This window comes from Hyperolius riggenbachi, chromosome 4 (genome assembly GCF_040937935.1).
Source record: "Hyperolius riggenbachi isolate aHypRig1 chromosome 4, aHypRig1.pri, whole genome shotgun sequence".
Taxonomy (NCBI): domain Eukaryota; kingdom Metazoa; phylum Chordata; class Amphibia; order Anura; family Hyperoliidae; genus Hyperolius; species Hyperolius riggenbachi.
Window position 1 is genome coordinate 90,705,975 of NC_090649.1, and position 23,900 is coordinate 90,729,874.

At 43.2% G+C, this 23,900-nt stretch overlaps 1 protein-coding gene across 6 annotated transcripts in view; it reads right to left on the reverse strand.

Moving 5' to 3' along the window:
* The window catches only part of LPIN1 (lipin 1), a 235,402-nt gene that overhangs the window by 75,000 nt on the left and 136,502 nt on the right, over positions 1-23,900 (reverse strand). For all 6 annotated transcript variants that reach the window (XM_068280284.1, XM_068280285.1, XM_068280288.1 and 3 more), the window contains 5 exons: positions 18,463-18,779; positions 11,875-11,994; positions 7,360-7,489; positions 5,014-5,326; positions 1,510-1,603 (listed from right to left, as the gene is read on the reverse strand). In XM_068280284.1, the coding sequence (XP_068136385.1) occupies positions 1,510-1,603; positions 5,014-5,326; positions 7,360-7,489; positions 11,875-11,994; positions 18,463-18,779 (974 nt within the window). The remainder of the gene's footprint in view (positions 1-1,509; positions 1,604-5,013; positions 5,327-7,359; positions 7,490-11,874; positions 11,995-18,462; positions 18,780-23,900) is intronic.

Here is a 23,900-nt window from a genome sequence, read left to right on the forward strand (position 1 = left end):
CCATGTGTGGCACTGTTCGCTGGGCCTCAGACTCACTCGGGCCCCATACAGCTGTCCCCCCTGTGATGCCCTGAAGGCGGCCCTGCTGTCTGCACATCACAGGAAAAAAGTTTTAAATAATGCAAATACAGTAGAGTCTCAGTTATCCTTTACAGACCGGGATCGGCTCATGCCAGCTAAGTGTGCTTTCTGGTTGCTTGAGACACAGTGTTAAAGATAAACCTAGCTAATACATTACCCCAAATCTATATACACACCATGAACTCTGCATTAAATGTGAAAATTCAGTAACTGAATGAATATTAAACTTGGGGGAGCCGTGGAAATCCAGTCTTGAAGCCCAGCAGAGCCCACAGCCTAAGACGTTTGATTTCAGCCGGTCATTTGTGCCGGTTGGTTGAGACTGCTGGTTAGTTGCACTACGATTACCGGAACTCTACTGGACTCTATTTTCTTCAGAAATCCCAAGTTCAGTTTTCCCTTTGGCAAGTTTTAGGCTACGTTCACATTGGGAGTTGTGTTGCGTTAAAACAGGAATGCAACAGAACGTGAAATTTGTACTGCGCGTTATACGGCTGTTGCGTCGCATACAGTGAACCATACAGTCAATGAAGTATGCTTCACAGTCCCTGTTATTGCGCGCATAATGCAGTAACGTTCTGCATGCAGTGCATAGAGGTATCGCACTTCATTAGGTTGCACTGTGAATATGTGACATAGGTTTTACATTGCAGTGCGATGTTTTGCCTTACTATGCGTCCCTTACGTTGCAATGCACCACTATAAATGTACTCTAATACAAACCTAAGTAAAAATAAAAACAAACACTCTATCACACAGGTGACAATATGAGGCATTAGTTGTGACCCATTCTGAAGATTATGCTCCAGCCTCTGGTATGTGACATACAGCCAGGGTACAGTGGCCAGTCAGTAGGCTACAGTGAGTCAGAGGCCTTATGTAAATACCAAAATCCAGGGGCTCTAGGGTTTTCATAGGTGACTTTGAAGATGCAGAAGTACCACTTCAGAATTAGCTAGTAGACGTCATGGTACCTTATGCTGTGTGGTACAGAGCTAATTAAAAGATTAATTAAAATTCCAAAAGATTAGCCAGATTAGTGTGTTAGTGTGTTAGTTAGTGTGTGTGTTAGTGTGTGTGTTAGTGTGTTAGTGTGTGTGTGTGGGTGTTAGTGTGTGTGTGGGGGTGTTAGTGTGTGTGTGTGTGGGTGTTAGTGTGTGTGTGTGGGTGTTAGTGTGTGTGTGTGGGTGTTAGTGTGTGTGTGTGGGTGTTAGTGTGGGTGTGTGGGTGTTAGTGTGGGTGTGTGGGTGTTAGTGTGGGTGTGTGGGTGTTAGTGTGGGTGTGTGGGTGTTAGTGTGTGTGTGTGGGTGTTAGTGTGTGTGTTCTATATATAAGAAAAACATTTATATTTTTCTGTTTTAACTTCAAATGTAACTGCCTGCCAAATGTTGAGGCCCAATTTCTCTGAAAGGAAAAATGTTTCCGAACCTTTTTGGGAAGTATAATGCAGCAATTTCTGGATCCATGCAGGTGATATCATCTAAATAGACCCCATCAGTCCCAAGATGTCTGCTCCGCTTATCTGGAATAAAAAAAACACGTATACGATAAAGATATTGCCTGATACAAGACATTCAAGTCTTCAATGAGGAAGCAAGTCCAATGCGCCATCCCATTTTTAAACTGCTATACACATTTTAATCTTCCTGGCCCATGTTTTCCCTTTTTCCTTCTTGGAATTGATCAATCAGGATCCAGTATTACCTGATTTTGTGTAACTGCCGTTTAATGAAAAACATAACATGCAGGACAACCAGGCAATTAATGTGAAAGGCTCAATGTGCTGAACGAAAATCAAAAAAGAATGACTCATCCCATGTGCTTGAACTTTCCTTCATAATACAGTTATGCAGGGTTAGGTTGGCCTACTTGTAGAGTACCTTACTAGAATAGGTCGTTGGTTGCCATGACTCCACTATTCTTGAGAACAGGGACTGGAGCAAAGGATGCTGCGGTCAGAGTGTGACTTTATACAACCTACTGAAATACCAAATCTCAAGTCTATTCTTCTCAACACTGTGTAATCACCACTCTGATAAGACCTAGTTCTTTCACTATTGCAATATGCCTACGTAATTAGTGCATGTTAATAGAAAATTCTTTCAGGTGACTGTTTATACATCACTCAGAAATATAAAGAGAAATTCCACTTTTCTTGTGAAAAAAATGACTGCTTTTAGTTTGGAGATTATCTATGTATGGATATCTATCTATTTTTTTTTTTTTTGCAAGGATTAGTGGCTACATTTTTTCATCTTGATTATATTGTTGCTATGTGCACAGAAAAAGTAGTGATTCCACACTATTCCTAACAGGAACGGTCACGTAGGAGTGTCAATAATTGCTGCCAGTCAACAGATTACTGCAGGTGTTGAAAAAAGGAGTTATAAAGGCTCCTATACTGTGCAGCATAAGGCGCTCATGCTGTCTGCTGCTCTCCTGGGAGACATTTCTATTGATCTGAAGAAGCGGGGGTGCAGCGAAACACGTTGTCTGTTCCTTTGTGCTTCTTTCCAATAAAAGTAATTGTAAGTCTACGAGCAGTCATCTTTAAAGGGAACCTAAACTGAGAGGAATGTGAATATTTCCTTTTAAACAATACCAGTTGCCTGGCAGCCCTGCTCATCTCTATGGCTGTAGTAGGGGCTGAATCACACACCTGGAACTAGCATGCTGCTAATCCAGTCTGACTTCAGTCAGAGCACCTGATCTGCATGCTTGTTCAGAGGCTGTGGATAAAAGTGTTAGAGACACAGGATCAGCAGGAGAGTTAGGCAACTACTGGTATTATTTGAAAAGGAAAATCCATATCCTTCTCAGTTTAGGTTCCCTTTAAGGCACGGCCAACTCTTACCTTTTTTTTAAACAGTTTTTAATATCAATATATCATTCTGGGCGCCTAAGATCTCCCCCTACCTATGCCTAACACTTGACATGCCTCACACTTAACCACCCCCTCCCTCCTAACCTACCAATCCCGCAAAGCCAATATTGGCAGCAAAGGTACATTTCTGCGTTCTGAGGCCCCAAGGCACAAGGATATGCAAATTGGGGCATTGCATAGCCGGTGGGGATTGCTGGAATTTACCGTCTTTGCCACAAATCACGGCTTTTATAATGGAAGTGATTTGCAGCAAAGGTAAATTTCGGCACCCAGTAGCGTGAGCTGCCGTGCACCCAAATGTCCCTTCTTTTCCATGTGCCTCAGCAGCACTATAAGACTATGAGGAAAGTGTGGCCCTCACATGCAGGTGAATGGATGCATCCCTCACTAGACCCGCTGTAAGTGTTTACTGGTTCTATCATTTGCATTCCTGCTCAGGAATCCGGATCTCTCAGGAACCGATTTTTGCATACTGCTTTGGTCTTTCATCGGCTTTAGGATTCTTAAGTGTAGGTAAGTAAATGACACTGAAAAACATATTCACATCTCTTAAAGAGAGAGCTTATGTGAATAAATTATAAGTAAAAAATTGCTTACATGGATATACAAAACCCCCCAAAAAACACAGTAACAACTACAAAGAAATACACCGTGATTCTTTTGTATGTATGTATGCAGTAACTACTATGGGGGTACCGTACTTAAAAAATGAAGTGCATCGCGATACTGGTCTTTCAGCTACAGGCCCAGAACGAGTATAAACATCCAATGCTGTGAAACGGTACAGGAGGGGCGCTGCTGCACACAGAAGGTGTGGCTGCCATATAAGGAAGGAGGGGCCAAGGAAGTTATATAAATGAGTATAAATATGGTCATATCAGCTGCATGCTTGCTTCAGGTGTGATTTAGACACTATTTCAGCTAAAATAATCAGCAGTACAGGCAGGCAACTGAAATTGTTTAAGAGGAAATAAATATGGAAGCTTCCAATGTACTACAGTCTTCAAAAAATGATTACATAGGAATAGGAGTAAAACAAAAGTTTGCCTTCTTAAAACAGAAAGAATGTGGGATAACTCATTTTGAAGTGAGCATATGATGTCTCCTACAATGCATCACTGCTGAATATGTAAATCATCCTTTGTTGTCCCTAAAAGATAAACACACCTCCAGAACTGCTGGAATGCAATGATGTGTCAGCTTGTTAATTGTACAGAGCCACAATAATCCAACACGCATACAGACTGTTTCGGATTGGTTGATCCTCATAACTGCATGGCATGGATTAATGTGGCTTTACAATTATCAAAAATACCTTCTGTTTTAAAGTGGTCTGAAAGTCAACATTTCTTCTTTGCTCTAAAAGATTCCTCACAGCTTGAAAGCTGCTATCCCAGAACATTTTTTATCAAAAAAAAAAAAATCACTGAAATGGTTCAACAAAAGCACTTTGTCCTGCTATTCAGCTTCAATCCACATCCAAGCTGTAGATAACAGCATCTTTGTTTACATTCCAATTAGGTTACAATGTGTGTAACTACAGTCTAACAGGTGAAAAGGAGCTCTCTGTGCTTCACACACACAAACACACACACACACACACACACTTCAGAATAAAGCTCATAAGAAGATGTCAATATATAATAAAAAGCAGTTTGAATAAAATGTAATGCCAGCTTTCAGGGTACGATAAACTACACTTTGAAAACTTGTAATTTGTAGACAGACAATATTACTTATGCACAAAGGCAAATAGGATAACTGTATGAGTAATAAGAAGTAGTAAAACACATTTTTATTAAAATGTTATGTCGGAGTTTCAGACCACTTTAAGAAGGCAAACATTTGTTTTGCTTAACATTTTAGTAAGAGGGCTTTCTTGGTCCTTTGTGGCCCTTTACACACTCCTAGGAGTTCTGGTTCACCATGAGCTTGCTGGGTAATCTGTAACAATAGGAATAGGAGGTGGCTGCTGCAAGTAGGTGGGTGCAATATGTGAAAGGGTTAGTCTAGGGGAGGAGAAAGTATACATCTATTTTGAGATGTACCTTTTTTCTTAGAAGGTGAATCAGTCTTGCTTATCAGAAGACTAGAAGGCTGGCTGGTACAGGGCATCGCAGGGGAGGCCTCATCACATGCTGGAGCCGCAGCTCCTAAAGATTCGATGTCAGGCTCAATGTTTCTGGATGGCTCATGTTCTGGACCAGCATCCTCTGCGGTGGACAACATTGGCTGATCAGCAGATGTCAGAGGAGAAGCAGGGCTCCCCTCATCAGAAGTGCTTAGTATGGTCCTGAAATGTGTGCTCTCCGAAGGATTTATGTTCACTATAGTCGCTTCCTTTATTTTAAGAGAAGGAGACTGAAAAAGACAGAGAGAGGTTTAGAATCTCGATGCACTGCAGTATAACTTCAAACAAAACTTTTAACAGAAAATTTGATGCAACTTAAAGAGGAACTGTCAGGAAAAGCTTAAAATTTAAAACACATACAAAAAGGAAGTACATTTTTCCCAGAGTAAAATGAGCCATAAATAACTTTTCTCCTACATTGCTGTCACTTACAAGTAAGCAGTAGAAATCTGACATTACTGACAGATTTTGGACTACCCCATCTTTTCATAGGGGGGTTCTCAGGTTTTATTTTTTAAAGCTCTTAGTGAATAGCAGTTGCTCCATTCAACTGCCAAAATAGTGTGCAGTGAGCAGGGAGGCTGGCCATCATAATTTTATAAATCATTTTCAGGAAATGTCTTTATAAAAAATAAAGGCCATGCTGAGAATCCCCCATGAAGAGATGGACTAGCCCAAAACCTGTCAGTAATGTCAGATTTCTACTACCTTCTGTAAGTGACAGCAACATAGGAGAAAAGTGATTTATGGTTCATTTTACTCTGGGATAAATGTACTTCTTATTTGTATGTGTTTTAAATTTTAAGATTTTTGCAACAGTTCCTCCTTCAAGAGACTAACAAAAAAAAGTTCCCCTGGGGGTACTCACCTCGGTAGGGGGAAGCCTCAGGGTCCCAATGAGGCTTCCCCCTCAGCTGTAGCTGCAGGCAGTCCAGCGCTGGCTCCCCCGAAGAGTCCCGGAATCCTCCCCCGACAAGCCTGACAAGCGCTGATTTATTTACCTTTCCTGGCTCCAGCGGGGGCGCTGTTGCGGCAAACCGTACAGAGATAGGCGAAAATACCTGATATCTGTCGCGTCCTCTCTACTACGCAGGCGCAGGAGACTTGCGTCTGGCAGTAGAGCGAGCCGACAGCAATCGGGTATTTCCGCCTATCTCTGAGCGGAAACTGCGCCTGCGCTGGAGCCAGGGAGGTAAATATTTACATCCTCACTGCTCAGAGGGGCACAGCGAGACCGCCGTGGGACACAGGTGGATGGGGAAAGCCTTGATCGGATCCGGAGGCTTCCCCCTACCGAGGTTGGAACCCCCCAGGGTACTTTTTGTAGTCACAGAGTTTCTTTAATGCCATTAAAACGTGCCTCTACATTTCAGTCTGCAGTCAGCTATGATTTCCCAGGTAAGGCATATGAATCAAAACATGCTCACTTGCAGTAATGACCCCATACTGTCATACTCACCTCTCCAATCCTGGGACAACAGCGTTTCAGTCTGGCATCCCTTCTTTGGTTCCATCTTGTGGGCCTGCGTCACTCCTGCCCGGAGCAGGCACCATGCTCCGATCCTGCTCTGCTAGCTACCAGCCCTGACCTCGACCTATGAGTCAATACTGCTTTACTAACCATCACGCTTGACCTCAGCCTGCTTTGCTAGCTGCTAGTCCTAGCCACTAGTTGCTATCCTCCATTCTTTGACCTTGGCCTGTGACTTTGACCTTCCTCAACATCTGCGTAGTGTTCCGATCACACGGCCATCTGCGCTGAGAAGTGTGAACAAGGCCTTAAATGGGAACTAAAGTGAGAGTGATATGGTGGCTGCCATAAAGATCTCCTTTTAAACTTTGGCAGCCCTGCTGATCTATTTGGCTACAATAGTGTCTGAATCACACCAGAAACAAGCATGCAACTAATCTTGTCAGATTTGACAATAATGTCAGAAACACCTGGTATGCTGCATGCTTGTTCAGGGGGAATGGCTAAAAGTATTAGAGGCAGAGGGTAAGCAGGATAGCCAGGCAACTGGTATTGCTTAAAAGTAAATATAGCAGCTTCCACATCTCTCTCGCTTCAGTTGCCCTTTAAGATACTAGAATATCACTTACATTGTTTAAACTGAAAACTGACTCACCACTATAGCTGGTACTTCACTCAATATTCGCTAAAGCGATGATAAGACCTGCCAAGTGCTCTTTAAGATTGAATATCTTTTGCCTCTAGATATTATAATTCAATTCCTGTATCAAACAACAAGTGCCCTATACTCACCTTGGTAGCCTGAGGCAGCTCCCCCCAGGCCCAGTGCATTGGGAGCTCGCTGTGACCCATTCCTCTGTCCTGGGCCTTGCTAACCAGTTCGGAGTCACTCTTTGGCGTTGCAGGACGGGACCCTGGAGGACTGAGCAGATACACACTAGTTAGCCACTACACTAAATTTTAGAACTAAAAGAACTTGGTAACAATGGCAACGCGTTTTGTGAGTACTTAGGACTAACTTCCTCAGGCCAAAAATTCAGTGCCAGCCGTGTTCTATAGCCAAGTATTAAGGCAGTCAATGCTTGGCTAAAGATTTTGTCTGGCTCTGAATTTTTGGCATGGAAAAGTTAGTCTTAAGTACTCTCGAAACGCGTTGCCATTGTGAAAACAGCATTTCCTGTTTATACACTTTAAATTGTGTCTTTCCTGAGGTAAGCCACCTAGCAAGCCACCTTTTTTCTGATTTTTTATTGCTTTTAATACATGTTATAATCCCTGGGCACCTATTTCCTGTTATCCTGGAGATGTCCTTCAATGAACCGTTTAAGCAGCTGTAGTTCAAGTTGCACCACAAGCAGCCTCAGACTAGAAAACAATGGAATGACTCATACTAAAAGGGCGGTGCACCGCTGTAAATATGAGAGCGATTAATCCTAGTCGCATGCGGCGTTTTGCTCTATTGCACCGGTTCGCTTAACGCTCGCCTCCATGAATGGGAAAAGTCACGGCCACCGCTGTATCCAGAGGATATTTTGATGTTTATCTCTGTATAAGAGTTGAGTAAATCTGTCATGTCAGCCGTTCCTGGCGCTTTTTATAGGTGTTGTGACCCTCAGTAATTCAATGTCACCCTGATTTATCCACAGGAATGTGCTCTGAATTCACCATGAATCATGTCCTTGGTTTACCTGACCAGAACAAATGTTCTCTAGATTCATCTCTTTTTCCAGGAAGAGGATGGAAATGAATCTGTTAGTGTAAATTATAGGCTGTGTATTGCCAATAACTCTTCCTGTCCCCACAATATAACCGGCATGCGGCTAGAAGTGGTGACAGAGCCCAGAGGTTTGCAAGAGCAGAGCGAAGATGTGGACTTAAAAAGCTCCATGAAAAAAGCACATATACCTCATCAACACACCTCATAGGCTGAAGCCTATCACAGCCGATTGCCTGATTGGCCGGCTGGAGGGAGGGGTTTAAAAAAAAATAAAATACAAAAAAATAAATAAAATACAAATATAAATATTGATAAACAAATAACTGGGGGGCGATCAGACCCCACCAACAGAGAGCTCTCGTGTGCTGTGTTGTGTGGCCCTGCAGCTTGGCCTTAAAGCTGCAGTGGCCATTTTAGTAATAATTAGCCTGGTCTTTAGGGGGGTTTACCACTGTGTTCATCAAGTGGTTAAAGGACACCTGAAGTGAAAGGGAAATGGTGACTGCCATTTTTATTTCCTCTTAACCTCAAGGACCAGAGGTTTATACCCCCCTAGGCATCCTGACGAAGCTCTCAGTGGGCGGGGCTACATCCCGTTGTGCGTATTGCGTGCAGAAATAGGCCGGCCCCGCGGTAAAAGTTTCCTAAGCTCACTCTGTGACTGCTCCCTGGCGTCTAGCCAGTGCTGGGTAGAGCTATCCTGAGGGAAGGTGTGCTTGTCTCTCTCATGCCCTCTCTGGTGAAGAACATTAAGGACCATTGACTGTAAGCTTCCCGCAGGAAGTTACAAGCCGGGTCGAGCAGGCAGTCAGAATATGAACTTTGAGAACTTCCAGGAAGTGATCGCTGAGTACAGATAAGGACTACACGGCGTGTCTTCTGGATAGTAAGACGCTGGAAGTGACTTGTCTAATGCTTCAACTTATTGCGTCTGAAGCTGGAAATTGTTTACCCGTGTTGCTGGCAAATCGGCCTTACTCCACACCGCCGGTGCAGCTATCCCTATCTCTACACTCTGTTACTTATCTGGCTTGGTACCGGTACCAGAGTGAATGGGGTATGTGTGGGATTTCTGTATGGGGTGACTGAGAGGAGCGCTCTGCACTGGTTTTAAGTGTTTTTAGAGCATTGTGAGCGGACTATGGATTTTTGATATTGATTTATCTAATTTGATACAATAAAGGTGTTTTGATTTTTGTAAACCAAGAACGGCATCATAGTTGTGTTTTCTGAAGCTAATTTTTTCTAATATGAGGCTGTTCCTGTATACACGTTTATGTATACAGTTTTAGGGCATATGAACTGGTAAATGAGACAGACAGTGCTGTATTTTTGTTTACAATATCAGTTGTCCAACAGTCCTGCTGATCTCTTTGGCTGCGGTAGTGTCTGAATCACACACCTGGTGCAAGAATGCAGCTAATCTTGTCAGACGTCAGTTAGAAACATCTGATCTGCTGCATGCTTGTTCAGGGTCTATGGCTAAAAGTATTAGAGGCAGTGGATCAGCAAGACAGCCAGGCAATCTACAAAGCTTAAACAGAAATAAATATGGCAGCCTCCATTTCCCTCTCACTTCAGGTGTGCTTCAAATTGGTATTTGAACAATATAAACTAAGGATATGAATCTAGGTTATCAGAAGTTACTTTTAGGGGAAAAAAGGGATCAAAAAGGAGGTACTTCCTCCTGACACAGGGAGACTATTCCCAGACACTCTTGGTAACAGCAGTGCTTCTGAACAAGGTGCCAAAACGAATAAAATGAAATACAGTATGGTTTTAAGAATGCACCTTAAAGGACATCGGAGGTGAAAATAAACGGATGAGAAAAACAATTGTATCTATTATCAGTCTCCTAAAAATGAATATTTTACATATCCCACAGTTATATTTATTTAAATCTAGTTTTTAAGTTTTTACTGTTTCATTGTCTCTGCTCAATGACACCTCCATTGAAGTATGCCAGAGCTCAAATCTATGAATAATTGACCCTTTTTACCTCTTTCATGCTCTCAGAAGCCATTTACTGACAGGAAAGTGTTCTATGGCTGTAATTACTTATCAGCAGGGTTATGCTATAGTCTGACCCAGTCCCAACTTGGTCCTGACCCAGGCAGAAACTGTCACTTGCATACCTCATGTTTAACTCTTTTAGGCAGAGACAGAAAAAAAGGAGCACAGCCTAGTTATGTCTGTGCTAGGCACTGTACATACACATGTCTATCTCATCATGTCACATGTCACTTCGGTTGTCATTTAAGCCGGGAATACTCCATGAGTTTTTCTTGGAAAATAGATGCCTCAATAGATATTTTCTGACAGGTCCGGTCTGATTTTGACAGTTTTTCTGATCATTTTTCTCATAGAAGTGAGAATTGATCACAAAAACGATTGCAAAATCGATTGGCCAGTAAATCTGCTGAAAAAAAAAACCTCATTGTGCATTTCCAGCATTACTGAAAATAGACTAGCCTCTGATTATGTACCTTTGATAACATTTGAGAGTGGAGAGTTATGATTATGTTCTAGAATGTGATAACCTTTGAAATAATATGTTCATTTTGTGTTCAAGAATATTTGTTTGTGGCATTCAAAGAAATAGAAGACATCCCCTGGAAATAAGCCCGAATGCATCTTCTGCAGCAAAACTTATTTAAGACACGGTCTTATTTTCAGGGAAACCTGGTACTATCAGTGTATAAAACATAACAAGAATTTGCAGCGCCACCTTCTGGCACGAATCAAGGGCTTATTTACACTACAAACGAATGTATGCAATTTCACATACCAAAAAATTGCGTTAGAATGAACAGCAATGCAAGTCAAGGGTTAGTTTCTAGTCTGCTGAAACAATTCTTCCGCAGTGGGCACAAGTAACCCTGCATTGGCATATTGCGGGACTTAACGGCTGCATTGGTAAGTATGTCACCTACTGCCGGACACAGAGGACACAGGGGTACAATAGAGGCACCAGAGAACACTGGGTCATAAAATACAACTGGGGACAAGGAGGACACAGGGGGACAAAATAAGCACCAGGGGGCACCGGAGGACAGAGGAGGAAATTAGGCGGATTTAGGGTAAAAGGGCCACAAGACCTCCCTGTGCCATGGAACAAGCCAGGTTTAGTTAAAAAAATTTTTTACCCTGGGTTGTGTCCTCTAAACCTAAGTGCATCTTATGGTCTGAAAAAAATACGGTAATGCGATGCTAATGGTTCTGAGTGGATACAAATTTTATGTCAATTTTATTCAGCTTGGACTTGGCACTTGCCTGTATAATAAAAATGCAATATTTATCACATCCAAATGAAATACAGCGTGAGGTAAAAATCTGGGTGAATTGTTACGCAGTGAATGCGGTATTTTACCAAGCCTTTTTTTATACCAAACTTGTCCTAGTGAATTGAATCCTTTGTTATTAGAAGACTAAAAGGAACCACAACAGTCATGTGACCACCACTGCCCCCTGTAGAATTACAGTACGCAGGGCCTTTTATTACTGTGTTACACTGACTGCTAGTCTGTTGGGGGGAGGGGAGGATGGCACCCAATTAATAACATGTTTGTTATCAGAGTGTAGATACAGACCTGGGCCCTGGAGTCCACTCTCCGTCAGAATGCCGGAGCTTCTCCGGTTTGGAGAAAGAGCTGCCGTGTGATTGGCTCATGTCAATAGCTCTGTCGCTAAAGCTGTTCTGAACAGATGATCTGGAAAATAAAGTAGAACGGTTATATACATGAACATTGCATCCCTCGTCTGCCCTGGTCACATGACACAGTTCCAATACTGGGAGATGTTCTGGTAATATCACAGTACAGAGATTTCACTGGATTACTCTACTCCTTTTAACAGTATTATATAGATGATGAAATCTCCAAATTCTTTGCAATTTTATAATAACCAATGGTAGGGAATGAGATACAGGAGTACTTATCCTACTTAAAGAGACACTGAAGCGAAAAAAAAAAATATGATATAGTGAATTGGTTGTGTACTATGAATAATTACTAGAAGATTAGCAGCAAAGAAAATATTCTCATACTTTTATTTTCAGGTATATAGTGTTTTTTCTAACATTGCATCATTCTATAATATGTGCAGATTACACAACACTCAGCATTCAAAATGAGTCTTTCAGAGCAGTCTGTGAAGTAATGACCTCTCCTCTAGAAGAGGAAAAGTGAATAGTCCAGGGACAGTTGAGATAATAAAAGTCAGATAACAGCTCTCTCCACGACTAACTTAGTCGGAGAGCTTAATGGCTTGTTTGCATAGAGATAACAACTGGAGTTTCTCAACTCTTCCTGTACTGGAAACAATTAGACTGATGTATCTGATCTTTTTTAATGTTTTATTTCTTAGCTGTGCTACACATACAAATCATAATATTTTTTTTTTCGCTTCAGTGTCTCTTTAAAGTTGGCCTGAGATCCATTTTTTTTTTTTAAATATTTTATTAAATGTTGATAACAAAAGTACTTTATCTGTGCCATCTGACTGCAGCGGCAGCTCCCCTAATGCTGAAAACACACGGTTCGTTCCCGCATCGAATGCGCCGCTCGATTCCCGACGAATCGATTATTCCCGAACATTTCCGAGCGCATTTCGATGATTTTTAGGTCGATTGCCATGTAAAGTATGGCAAATCAACCCAACGATCCATCGAACCGCGAATCGGACATGTCGGAAATAAACGAATCAACGGGAATCAAGCGGCGCATCGATGGGAATCAAGCGCGGGAACGAACCGTGTGTATCCAGCATAAAGACTAGTTAAAAAGGAACTACAGCCTAAACAAACATACTGTCATTAAGTTACATTAGTTATGTTAATTAAAAGATAGGTAATATAATCTCTTACAGACCCGGTTTTAAAAGGACAGGCAAATGTGATTTCATGAGGGCAGCCATCTTTTTGGTCGAAAGGAGGTGACAGGGAGCATGAGACACAGTTCCAACTGTCCTGTGTGCTGATCACCCCTCCCAGTTGCTAAGCAACGAGAACAACAACATAGGAAATCCCATCATGCTCTGCACAGCATCAGGGAAAAACAGCCTGGGCTTTTTTTCATTGATGGGTGGAGCTTAGCTAAAAATGCAGCAAAAAAAATGATGCCTTGGTAAGAAAAACAAAGTTCTGATGCTGTGAAACTGTTAAAGAAACACCACGCCTTTTCAGTTCTGTGGAGTAGATTTTTAGTCCGGAGGTTCACTTTAAGAGGACACACATCCTCTGTATGGCTGTGCGAACACTTCTAATAACAGAACAGAAGTGAAAATAAACTGATGAGATAAACAATTGTATTTATCCTATTCCTACTCCTAAAATGACTTTTTTTCCCGTTAGACATCCCACGGTCTTATTTTTTGTTCAAACATTTACAAAGTAAATTGAATGGTTTTATTGTCTATGCTCAATGACCGTCAATTAAGTGTCCCAGAGTTAAAAATACATGAACTATTAACCTTTTTCTATCTTCCTCTGTCTCAGAAGTTGTATATTGCCAAGAAAACTTTTATGGTTGTTATCAGTGAGGTTTATTATATTATAAGACAGACGCTGTCACTTGCATGCCTGAAAAATTAACTCTTTCAAGCAGCAAAAAAAAAAAAAAATCAATACAGCCTGGTTATTCATATGTTTTGCACTGTACATACACAAGATTATCTCATGTCACATATTGCCTCAGGCACACTTTAATTTACTGCATTTTACTATGTCACTGGAGTTACTCTTTAATGTTTATAAAACAGTTCTGACTGAAAGCAAGAGCTATATTAGATACTGTGCCCCATAACATCATTCTAAGGTGGAGGTAAGAAGAATAAGGCTTTACATGTATTTGTACATAGCTTCCAGTTTTATTAAAAGTTAATAAATATATCATTTTGTATTTAATGCCTCAAACAATACTTCAGCTTGTCGCCTCCTGGATAAGACAAGATGATGTATTCTGGAAGCAGAACCCAATCATCAAGGCCTGGCCAGGCAAGAGCAAATCAGCATCAGATAAATGCCTGGACTATCCTCTGCTAGCTGCGCTCTCGAGATGATTTCACCCATCGTTTGGTTCTAGCTGCAGAATTCACCACAGCTCTGCTTACCTATGCATACAGCAAAGTCACAAGAGTAAGGATTGATCAAACAAAAGGTTTTGTTGATGTTACGGTACTTGTAAAAAAAAAAGTGTTGCTGAACAAGCAGGCCCATTGCAGTCAGCGGGGTTGACTAACAAAACTTTTCTCTGGTATCATCTCACCTTACTCCATTTTTTCCTCAACCAGAAGGAAAGCTTATTCATGACATAAGCAGATAAGGGCTCTTATTCAATTCAAGTTTTATCCTCCTCTGTTCAACCCTTTAGCAGCCAATCAGGGACAGTTCTATACTTTTTGCTGCCTGAGGCAAACTTGTAAGGATGTTACATTGTTACATTTCCTTGCTTTAACTTCCAATACTTGGTGCTTGCTGGGAATTTTTTTTAAAGTGGCCAAACCAGACATTAAGTTTCCTGAAAACCGCTACAAATATGAAAAATAACCCTCCGTGCACTGATTCATGGGAGTTTATAAAGTAGAATACAGTCCCTGTGGCAATTTTCCTTGGTGAGGCAGTGGTGTGGTAATGCTGCCATGTCAGGAGGGCTTTCTATGTCACTTTTCAGCTTAAGCTGCTTCTGTTGCCCCTTATAAAACATTCAGTAATTGATCTCTGTAAAGTAATAAAAATGGCAGTCTCCATATGCCACTCACTCACGCGTCTTTCAATCCATTGTGCAATATCGCTTTCTCCCACCAGATGTCACCCTACGCTCACCATAACAACCTCCATACAAACTGCTGCTTTGACTCTGTCAGGCTGGGAATATCCATTTCCATTATATCTACTAAAGTAATAAACTAATGATCTTTGCTGAACTCAGTCTTCACATTCACACTGTGTGAGTTAATTAGCATGTGAATTTCAGGTGCTGTATGCTTGCAGTTTTTTGTTGAGGTGTATACCCGCGTTTCCCCAAAAATAGGACAGTGTCTTATAATAGTATTGGCTCCAAAAGAAGCGCTAGGGCTTATTTTCAGGGGATGTCTTATATTTCTATCAGGAAGTGTCTGTCAGCGGAACATTTCCTGTTCCTTTGTACTGTGCTGTTCCTGGATTTGAAGGTATGCTGTTGTACTGATCAGTTACCTGCCCCTTCATCCCTGAACACAGCTGATAACCTTGCTGTATGCTGGGATAACAGGACTGGTGCCCAATCAGCACTGCACCGCTGTGTCACCACTTGCTGGCTGCCTCTTCCTCCTCTTTAACTTCCGCGAGGGCTTATTTTTGGGGTAGGGCTTATATTTCAAACATGCTCAAAATTCCAGCTAAGGCTTATTTTCAGGGTAGGTCTTATTTTCAGGGAAAGAGGGTATATACTTTACATGCACAACAATTCATATGATTCTACACAGGTTAGATTAAGGAAAGATACCTAGAAATCTTATGTTAAAGTGTATCTGTAGGGGGAAAAAAGTGCCCCTGTGGGATACATACCTCGGGTGGGGGGAGCCTTTGGATCCTAAAAAGGCTTCCCTTGTCCTTCTTTGAAGGCCTGTTCCAGCACCGGGACTCCCCACGCGCAGGCGCATAAGCACAGAGCATACAGAGGAATGAAAGGAAGGTGGGGGAAAGCCAGTGAGTTGGCTCTGAGAGACAGGAAAGGAGCGTTATGCTGAAGTTCCGCTCCTGCTCAAAATTAAAGTGCAATAGCCTAGGGGATACCAAATAATTGCTTTATTGTATCAAAAATTCATGTGCAATTTAGGCATACTCGCCCATAAAATCATTTAAAAGAATAATAGCCTGCGGAGCGCTCCACTCACATAAGCCAGCCACCATACACGCCTCAATCACACTGGTACCGGTACCACACCCGATACCTCATTGATTTCTTCCGGCAGAAGGTTGCTGTTGGTAGGGAGCACTCAGATCTCCGTGACAGGCTAAGCCCCGCCCACTGAGATCTGAGCGCTCTCTACCAGCAGCAACCTTCTGCCGGAAGAAATCTTTGCCCTATATGTGAGCGAGCAGCCGCCGCCGCAGTGGCTGGGATGAGCGGCAAGCTCTGAAGGAGGACGCCGAGATCCTGAGCAGCCGCCGCCGCCATGGCTGGGATGAGCGCCAAGCTCTGAAGGAGGACGCCGAGATCCTGAGCTGGAATGAATAGGACTGACTGTGCCTAGGATCGGTGAGACGCCGGCAAGTCTGGTCACACTATGAAGGCTGACTTGGCTAACTCTTGCAGGCATTAGTGCATGGCAGACTACCTTGCTTAGCTGTGTTAGCAGAACCTGGCTACCTCTGTCTCTCCACGCTGTGGGATATCAGGTGTGGTACCGGTACCAGTGTGATTGAGGCGTGTATGGTGGCTGGCTTATGTGAGTGGAGCGCTCCGCAGGCTATTATTCTTTTAAATGATTTTATTGGCGAGTATGCCTAAATTGCACATGAATTTTTGATACAATAAAGCAATTATTTGGTATCCCCTGGGCTATTGCACTTTAATTTTGAGCAGCGATTTGATTGATATCTGCAACTGCCCCTAATAGTAATATTAGTGTGTAACCTATATGCAAGGGGTGAGATAGACAGAAATAGGTTTGTTATTGGAGTTCCGCTCCTGCAAGGGACTCCCCTTCCCCATTAATCTACCAACAAACTGCTTGTCGGTTGATTTTAAGGGGTGCAGCGGGGTGTGGGGGACACAGAGAGCAGGATGGAGGGGGGGGGACAGAAGCATGGCATAAGACAATGAACATGCCTGTGTTCCAATTAACCCAAAATATCCACATCGGGTACACTTTAAAAAGACTCTGAATTGAGAATAAATAGTTATTTTCACCTGCTAGTTTGCTTAAGTATAAGAAGAGGTGAAACGCTGCATTCATGCTGCAAAACAAGAGGTTTAGACCCCCCCAATTTCCGGGGCAAACATCCACAACTTTCAAACTTGTGGATTTTGCTGCCCGGGGAGGCAGAGCTTTGTGCTGTAGCTCTGCCTCACTGAAGTCAATCTGCGCCTCTCCCCGCCCCTCTCAGTGAAGGAAGATTGAGAGGGGCGGGGAGAGGCAGCGATCCGCTGGGATTGACTTCAGTAAAGGCAGAGCTACAGTGCTAAGCTTTGCTTCTTTTAGGAAGCGCTCCCCAGATTTCCCGCCAGGGATTTGGGAGGTATAAACCCCTCGTTTTGCCGCTGGAATGCAGTTTCACCTCTTCTTATAATTCTTAAGCAAACTAGCAGGTAAAAGTAACTATTTATTCTCACTTCAGACTCTCTTTAAATGAATCAAGCATACCTTCTAAAAATTAAACAAAAAAAATGGATTTTAAGGCACAAAAGAAAGTTAGTAAACCAACCCCAATTTGTGTTGACAACTGGTACAGGGATCCAAGACTGTTTACTACCGCAATTCAAAGAGCCTGAGGTCACATGGAGCACAGGCACTTTCCACTTTAAGGTGACCTGAGGTCACCCCAAGCCTACCTATCATTGATGAGCAGTCGACACTTGTAAAGCATATTTATCAGACCTGCTTTATCCTGTAGTAAACTGAGACTAGAAAGAGGACTCTGGTGAACACCACATGCTGGGGGACATTTAACATAAGTGTCTGAGACAAAATATTAGGAGGTCTTTAGAAATCCATGCAGAATTGTCTCAGACATCCTAAGAAAATCGCTAAATAGTGCAGATTCCTTCTTAAACGGTTAGGAGGAGTTAGGAAGGTTTCTCACACAGTGCAGTGTGTGAGGGAAATTACTGTTGCTGAAGTAACCAATACATCTGTTGAAATGCATCAATGCCCAGAACTGGAAGGGTTAAGCACAGAACAGATTCACAGGACACCTGTCAGCAAGGGGAGGAGCACTTCACACATGTCTAGCCTGCACTGCTGCACTATATGTAGAACTGCTATTAAGAACTTCTTAATCTGCGACAGTTTAGGGATGGATTTTGCACTTTTCTTAACATTAGTGCAAGTTCTAGAAATCCACGCTAAACTGCCGCTATTAAATAGGATTTGAGAGGTTTCTTATCATGCAGAACAGTTCCCCCTGTTGGTTAGAACAATTTAAGAAGAAAAAATTGTCAATAACATTTTGATAAATCTAACCTGCTGAACCTCACCTGGCAGTCTCCAAAGTATCCTGGTCCTCCTCCGAGCTCATCTCCATGGTAAACATGTCGTCATCCTCTGTGGTGTCACCGTTTTCCTCTCGCTTTAAGTTATCAAGCTTGGATTTCCTTCTCCGTTTCCGCCTCTTCTTCACACTTCCGCCGGTGGCACTGTCAGTGTTTGGTTGAGCACCACAGGAGGTCTGGCTGGAACCAGACGGGTCCAAATTTCTAGTCCAATCCATGGAGCTCCTCTTCAGCTGGGACTCCATGAGAGCTGCTCCTTCCAGTAAGATGGGGGAGGTGGCCAAGTGTGACGGGATGGAATCCTGTGGCGAGAGAAGTCACATGTTTGAGAAGTTGGAGCATCAGTAAGGAGTAACTCCACCCTCTCTGTGGCGGTGGAGAAAACATTAAAAACTCAACTGATAAATAAAAGTACATCCTATTCGGTCAGTGATGTCCAAAGCCCAGCCCATTGGCAGCACACTAAGCTTTTCCCAGTGGCTCCCGATGCTCTTTGAAATGCAGCCCCTTGACCGCTCAAAATAACTCCGCCCCTCCTGTGATCTAGCTCTGCTTCTTCTCACTGTAGCTCCGCCTCCGTCCCACTCCGTGTGGCAGCATGTTGCCACTGCGGTTGATGGGGCAGAGGTTCATAGACCCCAGCATGCTGCAGCATATGAAGGCTGCCAAACGCCAGCCAAGAAGGTAGAAGAGGAAGTAATGAATGATTGAAGGAGAAGAGAGTGACTGCGCTGGAGCCGGCATGTTTGTATGCAAGTAAATATTGTGCATGTGTATGCAGGTGTGTGTGTTTGTGTGTGGGTCATTTCATGCTTATGTGCCGTGCTGTACGTTTAAGCGCACCACACAGTGTGTGCGACACGCAAGAGAACAAGAAAGTCAGTGGACTTGCATGTTACCGTTGACGGTATATAAAAAGATCATTGGTAGATAAATCTTTCCTGCACGTTGGAATGTAGCTTATTCAGGGACACTTTATCACCCGAGGCAAGCGATTTTCTGTTGCGTTAAATAATGCTTGAGCACTGATTCACGCCAAAATTCAACCCCCCACCAGGCTTTTCCTAATATGTGCACAAAGTCGTGCTGGTGCATGCATTAGCTAGTGCTTCATTTTGCTAGTTTGGCCCCCTTGCAGTCTCCAGAACAGTCATATGGCCCTTGGTGTGAAAAGTATGGACACCCCTGTATTAGGTGGTCAAAGCAGAAGCAAGTTCATGACCCTGAAGATGGATGAACACTTCCCAGTCATACCTGCAGCATTTAAAACTGGCTCATTATCTCTTGTTTCTGCTCATATAATTAAAATTGATAGAAGAAGCTTTACTCCACAAAGCCGCTATGATTTGATCTCTCTGACTGCTAAGTTATTAAATCATATGCTTAGATCCCTGTCTGAAGATGAGTTTCAAGAAGTTGTGTCGCCAAAAAAAAATTAAAAAACAAACAATGAAAGTCAAAATAGTTTTTGGACTTGTGCCTGAGCCTGCAGCTGTGTGAGTGTTCAGCTCATACAAGAGTAAACGCGGTGATGTTGGATGGCTGGTGCCGAACGGTGGTTACCAAGGGCAACCACTTAAAAGGACCACTATAGCGAAAATCATACAATTTAAAATACATGTAAACACATACAGGTAAGAAGCATGTTACTACCAGAGTAAAATGAGCCATAAATGGCTTTCCTCCTATGTTGCTGTCACTTACAGTAGGTAGTAGAAATCGGACAGAACCAGCAGGTTTTGGGCTAGTCCATCTCTTCATGAGGGATTCTCAGGATGGCCTTTTTTCTTTATAACGACACTCCCTGAAAAGGTTTTATACAAAGATGCTGGCCAGCCTCTCTGCTTGCTGCACACCTTTTTTGGCAGCTGGACTGAGCAACTACCATTCACTAAGTGCTATAAAGAAAAAAAACTGAGAATCCACCATGAGGAGATGGGTTAGTCCAAAACCTGTTGGTTATGTCAGATTTCGGTTATCTACTGTAAGTGACCGCATCATGGGTGCAAAGTCACTTTCTCATTTTACGCTGTAGGAAATGTGCTTCATATTTGTATGCGTTTACATGTATTTTACATTTTATGATTTTCTCGATAGCGGTCCTTTAATCAGATTTTATTCGACGGGCTTTTCAAAGCCTATCATTAGGCATAAATCCAAAAATATCATCGAACAGCTATGTAATGAAATAACCTGGGAGTCAGGTTTCAGGTTCAGTGGCTGTGGCACCTCCTACCATTGCAATATCTCCACTGTTCAGACCACAAGGGGACAGGCACAAGCTGAATCTTTCTGTCTAGACTCCAGCCTGAAGCACAGACTTTTGGAGAGCGTGCCCAGGAGTCCTGACAGAACATTGTGCAAAGTGTTTTATCTGACATGAGCTACCCAAAAACCTGACAGATACAAACAAGCTTTGAGTATTTGCGTAAATGTATGAAAACACTTCTGCTTGGAATCCATAAGCACACTTAAAGGGAACCTTAACTGAGAGGGATACGGATGTTTCCTTTTAAACAATACCAGTTGCCTGGCAATCCTGCTGATCTCTTTGGCTGCAGCAGTGGCTGAATCATACCCCGGAAAATTCTATGGAGCTGCCACCTAGGGCCAACTGCCAGGCTCTCTACCCCATCTAAAATGTGTTTCTCCAGGGACTTCAAGGGTGTTGGCAACAGAATGCACACGTGTCTGCTGTATGGCCTGCGCAAGCGCAGAACGCTCTCAGTGATGGGAGCACCTGCACGGCTGGGCCACGTACGCGCAGTGAAGCACAACTGGTGGCAACTGGAGGAAGAGACCAGACCAGCCAAAGGAGGATCGGAGCATCCCAGGAGGACAGCGGGGGGAACCCATGACCTAAAGGTGGAGGAAGCCCCAGTTAAGTATAAATGCTTTTACATTATTGGTCTCGGGTTTCCTTTAAAAAGAAAGAAATAAGTGTGCTGCCATATCCCTCTCAGTTCGGGTGGCCTTTAAAAGTGAACCGGAACAGAGTAAAAATTATTTAAAATAAACACACCATATAACTGCAAATTAATAATACATACTTACCTCACTGTCAGTTCCTCTCAGAAGCTCACCATTTTCTTCTTACAATAAACACCTTCCAGTTCTGACAAGAGTTTGTCAGAACTGAAATATATCAGTTGCTGTCAGTAATAACTGAAAGAACAGCTGATGAGCAAGGTAATTTCCATGTTTCCCTATGCCTCTAGCGGGTGATATTACAGTTTAACAGTGTGCTGAGCAGGAAGCCGTTATGGGGTAATGGCCATTTTCAAAATGGAGAATAAAGAATTCCATTGATCACATTGGGCAAACAGGACATAGGAGAGAAAGATTGAGGAGTAGACTACACAGGAGGCAGGTATGACATGCATATATTTATTATGACTTTTCATTCAGTTTGGGTGTCCTTTAAGGAATGGCAGAAGACATGACAGCACATTACACCCTGGCTCTGGGATGTACGCTGGGAACTGCCTGCTGTGTATGAATGTCACATAGCTGTGATTAGCCCCTGTGTATTTTCCAGTGTCTGTGCTCTCTGACATTCAGCAGGACACAGACTGGCAGCATTGATGTAATGCACAGAGGCTGCACTGGTCAGGGACAGACAGTCTGTTGTCTTTTCTTGGCTGCTTCTCTGTATACAAGCAATGGTGTGGCCACTCCAGACCAGGCTGGGAATTTCTTGGCTGAATCTGTGACATGTTGAACTACAAGCAGCCACTTTCCTGCGCTGTGATATGGCAGTCAGATAAGTGAGCAGTCTGTGACACAGGGCCTCTTATGGCGCTGTCCTAGCACACGTCTCCTCATGACAGCTCTCCCTTTAATAGCTGCATGACTATTGGACGCATTTGTCAGATAGTTCCCACTCACCCTTCTGGCAAAACATCCAGTCCTCCTGTAACATGATATTTAAAATGAACTAGTCATGACAGACATATGGGAACGGGCATGACCAAATTGGTCCTTTTTTAAGCAGGAGCAGTAAAAAAGGTGCCAGTATCCATTCCTTTTATAGTAAAAATGAAGTGTTAGTCATTTGGCTGTGCTGATTTCTGAGACACACACTTGGAACAAGCATGCAGGCAGGGGAGTCGGGATGCGTGATCTGGGTCTGTGACTCAGAAGGTGCTACAGACAGAAGATCAGCACAGCAGTAATATATGTATATTTTTTAAGAGGGTGTTTCTCAAGGGCACTTTCCATACATCTCTCACCACAGATTTTCATTAGGGTTAAAATGTGTCAGAGACGCAAAAGAAAAAGTTTTATACATACCTGGGGCTTCCTCCAGCAAGATGTGCATGGAGAGATACGTGGAGGGCGCACTTCTCTTGCGCAGACTAGCTGCATCTGGCAGAACTAATGGGACCCAATACCGGAGCTGCAGGCAGCAGATGACAGCGCGGGAACGACCCTTGCGCATCGGGCTGGAGGGAGACCCAGGTATTTTTAAAACTTTTTCGGGGGTCTCTGGTTTCCTTTAAGGTGCCAATACACTTTTCCCTGGCAGATTTGATAACTATTGATGCAGCAGCATTGCTGCCACATCGTAATTTCCAAACGATTTACATCCAAAACCATTTGAAACTTGATTGCTCTGCACGAAAAGATTCAAATGGGGGCAACATCGCTTGAACAAGGGACCGGGAGACTAACAGGAAAGCTCTATAGGACCCAGAGCCTTCCATCTCAAAGAGACACTTAAGCCAGAAAAAAAAATGAGTTTTACTCACCTGGGGCTTCTACCAGCCCCCCGCAGCAGTCCTGTGCCCTCGCAGCCACTCACTACTCCTCTGGTCCCCCGCTGCCAGCTAGTTTCGTTTTTGCCGACAGGCCCGTCAGGACTGGCCACGCGTAGTTTTTTCCGCATTCCCGACTGTAATTAGCGCTAGTGCAGGCCGCAACGCACACAAAAATACGCGTTGCCACATTACGCACGCATAGATATGCAGCAACGCGTATTTTTGTACGCATTGCGCACCCGCAATAGTGCTAATTACAGTCAGGAATGCAGAAAAAGCTACGCGTGGCCAGTCCTGACGGGCCTGTCGGCAAAAACTAAACTAGTTGGCAGCGGGGGACCAGAGGAGTAGTGAGTGGCTGCGAGGGCACAGGACTGCTGCGGGGGGCTGGTAGAAGCCCCAGGTGAGTAAAAAACTTTTTTTTTTCTGGCTTAAGGTTCACTTTAAGTAGCTTTTTTTTGTGCCTCCCGTTAGCTTGAAGTGAGCAGAAAAAACATTTGGTCTCCCAGAGTGCACTCGGCAGAAGGCTGCATAACTAAATAGCTTAGGTCAGTGATGGCTAATCTTGGCACTCCATGGAACTAAAAGTCCCATGAGGCATTGCAATACTCTGTCAGCTCTAAGCATAACTCGGGGAGGCAGAGGCATGATGGGATTTGTAGT